At 40.4% G+C, this 7,089-nt stretch overlaps 1 protein-coding gene across 1 annotated transcript; it reads right to left on the bottom strand.

The window, feature by feature from the left end:
- Positions 1-2,491: 2,491 nt before the first annotated feature.
- On the bottom strand, positions 2,492-3,430 carry LOC114093900 (olfactory receptor 1J4-like). The gene has a single exon (XM_027936793.2). The coding sequence runs from the start codon at positions 3,428-3,430 to the stop codon at positions 2,492-2,494; it is 939 nt and encodes a 312-aa protein (XP_027792594.2).
- Between the last annotated feature and the right edge of the window lie 3,659 nt (positions 3,431-7,089).

The following is a 7,089-nucleotide window of genomic DNA, read 5'->3' as shown; positions in this document are numbered from 1 at the left end:
AAACTATAAGACTTTTAGAAAACATGGAATGAATCTTCTTTCCTTGGATTTGTTTATGGTTTAGAACATGACATGACACACAAAGTATAAATCGCAAAAATTAAAAATTGGACTTTATAAAAATTTTAAACTTTTTTTAAAAAAAATTTGTAATTGTAGACGGGCAGAATGCCTTTATTTTGTTTATTTATATTTATGTGGTGCTGAGGATCAAACTCTGTGCCTCACACATGCTAGGCAAGCGCTCTGCCACTGAGCTACAGCCCCAGCCCCCCATAAACATTTTAATATAAAAGGACAGTATCATGAAAGTGGAAACAATTCACAGATGGGAGAAAATATTTGCAAATAATGTGTCTTATGAGAATCTAGTATCCAGAATATATAAAGAACACTTATAGTCCAACAACAAAAGACAAAGAAAAATTATTTTAATTGGTAAAGAAAATGAACAGGCATTATTCCAATGAAAACATAAAAACGTTCAACAAGGACATAGAAGATACTCAGCATCATTAGTCATTAGGAAAAAGCAAGTCAAAATTACAGAGAAATACCACTTCATATCTCCTAAAATGGAAATAAAAATAAACCAAAAATTTTTTTTAAAAACACAAGATTGGCAAAGATACAGAAACACTGGAGCACTTAAACATTGTGGGTTGGAACACAAATTGCTCCATTCGCTGTTGAATAGCTTATTTGTCAATAATTAAATAAAAGCAATTCTGCCCCTAGATATATATCGAACAGAATTGAAAAAGTTTTTAAAAGAAAACTTGCACCCTGATGTTTATAGAAGCTTTATTAACAATAGCCAAGGGGTATAAATAATGAAATGTCCATGAATGGATGTATGGATAAATAAACTGTGGTATATCCATACAATGGAATAGTATTCACCCCAAAATAGGAATGAAGTACTGACACATGCTGCAGCATGGATGGACCTTGCAAACATTATGTGAAAAGAAGTCAGACACAAGGGTCACATATTTTAAAATTCAATTTATGTGAAATATCCTGAATAAGCAAATCCATGAAGCCATTGGAGTTTAGAATTTCCTAAGGACTGAGATGATTGCCTAATGGACATGCAGTTCTTTGGGAATGTGAGAACGAGAGACTGGTGATGACTGAACATTATGAACATACTAAATGTCACCCAATTATGCATTTCAAATGGTGAAAATGGTAAATTTTATGTCATGTATAGTATTCCTCAATGGAAACGTTTTAAATAGAAAGCAAGTAGCAATTTTTAGAAATGCTCCAAATTAGTAAAATAATAATAATGTGTGATTAACCTAAGAGGGAAAGAGAGAAAATAAGAAACAAATGTCCCAAATAGAAGAGCGTACTATAGAAAAGCAAATCCAGCTGTTACCATGGTTACATTAAATATAAATACTATGAATTGAATTCCCCAAAAAGTAACTGTCCATGTACACAAAAAGAGCAAAGCTCAGCTTTACACTGTTTACGATGAATATATCACAAAGAAAAAGATGTAGAAAAGTTTAAAGTAAAAAGATGGAAAAGAAACACCAGGCAATCATTAACCTTGAAAGAGCTGGTACAGGTAAACTAAAATGAGAAGCAGATGAGATGTTACATAGGGGTCATCTATAAAGACGAAGTGAAACATCTTCTAATTACAAATGCTCTGGTGTGCCGCTGAGTGAATAATGAATGTCTACAGCATCTGCCAACTTCCATGGGGTAATTATTGCCATGATGGCCGCTTTTAAGCTACCAAAATAATGTGAGTGTGGAGCTGGGAAGAAACATGCACAATCAGCTTTAACCAGATCCAAACCTGCTTGAGCACAACACTGCTTGAAACAGCCAGTGCACCAGAAGTAGATCATAATGCTAAAACTATGTGTCCTCGGTAACATAGTTTTAAATCTATAGAAGCCAAACGAGAAAATTCCAAAAGTCAAAACGGACAAATTCACAATCAAAATGGTGCAAGATGTTTTGTGTAAGATTTTGCATACATCTTATGAGATGATGAATAAGCAAAGAGTAATTAAGGGTAGAGGGGACCTAACAACCCAAGTACCAAACTGGATCTGGCTGATATATTAAGAACACTGCAGGCTGGGGCTAGAGCTTCACGGTAGAGGGCTTTCCTAGCATCAGTCAAGCCCTAGGTTTGATTACCAGCACTGAAAAAAAAAAAAAAGCATTGTATATAATAAAATAATATGAACTATTTTAAATCTACATGGAGTTGAAAGCTGGGCACTGCGGCACCTGCATGTAATCCCTGCTACTTGGGAGACTGAGGCAGGAGAATAGCAAGAGAAAGGACTGGCTGAGTAACTTAGTGAGACCCTGTCTCAAAATAAAAAATAAAAAGAACTACGAATGTAACCCCAGTACACCGCCCTCCCCCTAAAAATATATGGAATTGTCAATGATAGCAGAATTCTAAGAAATATCTCTCTGTGCTCATGACTGAAGTGAGTGGATTTAGTGACTGTCACTTAAAGAAGTTAGCCCTACTAACAAATATGTCCAGGGCCTGTTTTATGTCTCTGTTCCTCAGGCTGTAGATGAAGGGGTTCAACATGGGTGTCACTACTGTATAAATGATAGAAGAGATAATGTCCTTGTCACTGGAGTTCTGTGACGAAGAGAAAAAATAAACACCTGCAAGTGTCCCATAGTATAAAGACACCACAAAGAGATGGGAGCCACAGGTGGAAAAAGTTTTCAAGAATCTCTTGGTGGAGGGGACCCTCAGGACAGTCATCCCTATTCGGACGTAAGAGCCCAGGATGCTACTCAAAGGCAGGATGAAAAGCATTCCTCCCTCAGTGAAGATGACCAGCTCATTGAGGGAGATGTCTGAGCAGCTCAGCTTCAGGAGGGCGGTAAGGTCACAGAAGAAGTGGGGGATGGTCTGGTTAGCACAGAAGGACAGCTGGACCAAGAGGAGGGTGTGCAACAGGGCATGGACGCAGGAGAAGAACCAGGACCTGGCCACTAATGAGACGCACAGCTCCTCCCTCATGACAGCAGCGTAGTGCAGTGGGTGACAGATGGCCACATACCTGTCATAGGCCATCACTGCAAGAAGGAGATTGTCCAGACAGCCAAAAAGAACAAAAAAGTACATCTGAGAAATGCACCCCTCATAGGGGAGAGATTGTTGCTGGGTCTGCACATTCCCCAGCATTTGGGGAACCGTGACAGAGGAAAGGGAAATGTCAGAGAGGGCCAGGTGGCTGAGGAAGAAGTACATGGGGGTGTGCAGGCGAGAGTCCAGCCTGATGAGCAGGATGATGAGCAGGTTCCCCAGCACCGTGGTCAGGTACATGCCCAGGAACAGGGTGAAGACCATGCCCCGCTGCTCTGGTCGAATAGGGAGCCCCAGGAGGAGGAACTCGGCCATGCTACTCTGGTTCTCGGTCCTCATGCTCTTCTTGTCTCTGTTGGGAGGTGGACAATGTGGGGAATGCCTGTGAACGTGACCATCACATTACAGTAATGCCTAGTTAGTAGGAAAATTCTTAAATCTAGCTGTACTTCTGTTTGTTTCTCGTACTTACTGATTCATGGATCAAAAGTCTGTCCATTCTAGCTCCAATGGTACATCAAACCCTCACTGTATTAGTCGGGTTTTTCATCACTGTGACCAAAAACAACAAGAACTTAGAGAAGGAACAGTGTATTGGGGCTCATGGTTTCAGAAGTTCGGTCCATGGTTGGTGGACCCCATAGCTCTGGACCCAGGTGAGGCAGAACATCGTGGAAGAAGGATGAAGAAAGTAGCTCAGGATGTGACAGGCAAGAAGCAGACAGAGAGAGCTCCACTCACCACAGACAAAAGTGTAAAGCCCCAAGTCACTCCTCAGGGACCCACTCCCTCCAGTCACACCCCACCTGCCTACAAATACCACCCAGTTTATCCGTATCAGTAGATGAGTCCATTGATGAGGTTACAGCTCTTATAAGTAATGAGCTCACCTCTGAACATTCTTGCAATGCCTCACATAGGAGCTTTGGAGGGGGGATACTTCATATCTAAACCATAACACTCATACTAGTGAGGAATCTGAATTACAGACACCTGAAGTTACTTCCCAAGATCACAAAAATGTTCAGGAACCAGGCTGAGGAGAGGGCCAAGTATGGCTTCCTGTAATTGTTGCTCTTACCCGTTATGTATGCCCAGTGGGGGAAACTCACAGGAGCCTCCTGCCCAATGCAGAGACATGACTGTCGAAAGACAATTAAGGAAATATTTGAGTCCATAGGAATCAAACAGAAGCCCCTAAAATACAAATGTGAAACACACACACACACACACACACACACACACACACCCCTACACATCACGCAAACATGCACACACTTTAATTGCTGACTTGTGATTTCTTACTATCTGTAACCTACAGTGATCCTGAAGAAAGGGCAGTAGCTGTGTGTAACTGAAACATAAAAACAAACTCACAAATAACACATAAGTTTTGATACACATCACACAAATAAACTAACAAAACTGCACACAAACACTTGCATGGTCTTAACACAAACATAATACAATGAGCAAGACATAAAAAAAATCACAAATTGGGGGTATAAACCACACTCTGAGTACAGGCTCACACAGTTGGACACATGCTAGACAAAAAAAAAAAACACTAGATCAAACACATCACATAAAAATCATACAAGAGCAAACAATGACATACATGTGCCTCTTCCCTGTTAGGCATAAACACACACAGTCACACACCTACACTCTCTGCTTGCAGAATGAAGTTCCCAGCCCCACTACTATACCCAAATAGAAGGAGGTGGTCAGTCAGTGAGGCACTTGAGCCCTTTTCACTCACAGACACCAGCACATAAACACTACCTACAAATAAAAAAAAAAAAAACAGCAAACACACACACACAAATACATGTAATCTCAAACACATGTAATCATATACATATAACTCATAGACAAAAATGCAAGATCACACACACCTGTATCACTGAGTAGAGATTGCTGGTTATGAGCAAATAGAGAAGACTTCTGCTCCCGATGGCAGAATACATCTAACTTCTTCAGACTCTGCAATCTCATCTGCTTACCTATGATTCTTGTCTATATATGAAAATGTGGGACTTACAGGAAGAGAGTGTGGCAAATATTTGAGATCAAAGAGCCTGCTTGAGAGATCCCAAAACACATACACAGATTATTTACCTTGCTTAATGTGAACCTGCTTAAAATTGTTATGTTCTGGGTCTTAGAAGAAAAGGCTGGAAATCAATTCTATATCACGCCAACACACACACAAAACACAACAGACACATACACACAAAGTTTGCCAAGACAAGGTCGATATGCCTGTACTGGATAAGCAAAGAGATACCATACAAAAAATACATATGGAATGACGTGGAACACATATGCAGACCCCTAGACCCAGAGGCACACTTTGCCCAATTAGGATTCCCAGCTCCCTCTGACCTCTGCCACCTCTTGGTGAGCTCTGGCACCTGCTAATCCAGTTTTCTGAGTCCTCAGCTTCTGTTGAGGACATCAAGAACAAAAAAAGTTAAGAGCAGACCTCTGTAAGCCCAGGGCATTTGACCTTTCTATGGCTGTCCTTGGCTTCAGGACAATAGGCAGGACACACCATTTTATCAACCACATAGAAGACTCAGAAAAATCCCTAAGCTCCTGGTTAAGGAGAGAATCAAAGTAGATTAATTGCCTCCAATTGCTACAAGGCCTTGGGGAGGTGCCTGTGCAGGAGGGATTGAGCTGCTCACCTGAGAGTCACCTAAGAGCGTGTCCTAGATATCAGAGACACCGTGTTAGTCAGCTTTCCACTCCTTTATCAAAATGCCTGGGAAAAATCACCTTATTAAGACAAAGAGTTTATTTTCTCTCCCAGTTTGGTCCATGATCCCCTGTCCCCATTGTTTTGGACCTGTGTCAAGGCAGTACATCATGTACCTCATTGCAGGCATGCATGGTAGAGCAAAACCTGCTCACCCCTTTGTCAGGAAAAGAGAGGACCTGGAGTCTCACTATCCCCTTCAAGAGCACATCCCCAGTGACCTAGCAATTTCCCCAAAAGCCCTACATCTTAAGGGTTCCATTGCCTCCCAATGCCACCACCCTGGGACCAAGCATTTAACACATGGGCCTTTGGGGGACACCTGAGCTCCTCTTTGTCTGTTCATAGTTCTAGCCAGAAAGAAAGAGTGTCTAGGGGCTGGGGTTGTGACTCAGCAGTAGAGCGCTTGCCTCGAACATGCAAGGCCCTGGGTTCGATCCTCAGCACCACATAAATAAATAAATAAAATAAAGTTATTGTGTCTATCTACAACTACAAAAGATAAATATTTAAAAAAGAAAGAAAGAAAGAGTGTCTAAGATATCCCCCAACACTGATATAACCAATGCCCGGAGTCAGCTTCTCTAAGCAGCACATTATGTTCCAGGTATAGAAATTCTGATTTCTGCAAACTCCTTGCTACTATGAGAGCACAAATCCAGCTTTAACGTACACCCTGTAGGTCTCTTCTTTTTTTTAGGAGAGACTATGGGATATAGAGATGTGTCTTTTCCAAGAGATTATAGAGGGAAAACACTGAGCCTTTGAACTCAATCCTCAAAGAGAACTGGATCTGAGCTGTGTTAGTCACTGTTTTTCTTTTTTTAACCCTGACTTGCAAGGTAACCTTTCCTTCTTCATAAATTGTAAAATGCAGATAATAATCACACTGTCAACATAAAGTTATTAAGATTAAATGAAATAGTTCATGCTAAAGCACATAAGAAATTTACAATAAATACCATTTATCCTTCTCATTATCTCTTTAATTTTTTATTTTGTTTTAATTAGTTATACATGACAGTAGAATGCATTTATACACTTTGTTATATAATACACAGATGGGATATAATTTCTCATTTTCTGAGTGTACATGTTGTAGAATCATATTGGTCATGCAGTCACATATATACATACAGTAAAATGTCTGTTTCATTCTACTATCTTTCCTATCCCACATCCCTTCTCCTCCCCTCCCTTCACTTCCCTCTACCTAATCTAAGGTAATGCTATT

Source organism: Marmota flaviventris, chromosome 13 (assembly GCF_047511675.1).
Source record: "Marmota flaviventris isolate mMarFla1 chromosome 13, mMarFla1.hap1, whole genome shotgun sequence".
NCBI lineage: Eukaryota > Metazoa > Chordata > Mammalia > Rodentia > Sciuridae > Marmota > Marmota flaviventris.
This window is presented reverse-complemented; position numbering and strand designations above follow the sequence as displayed.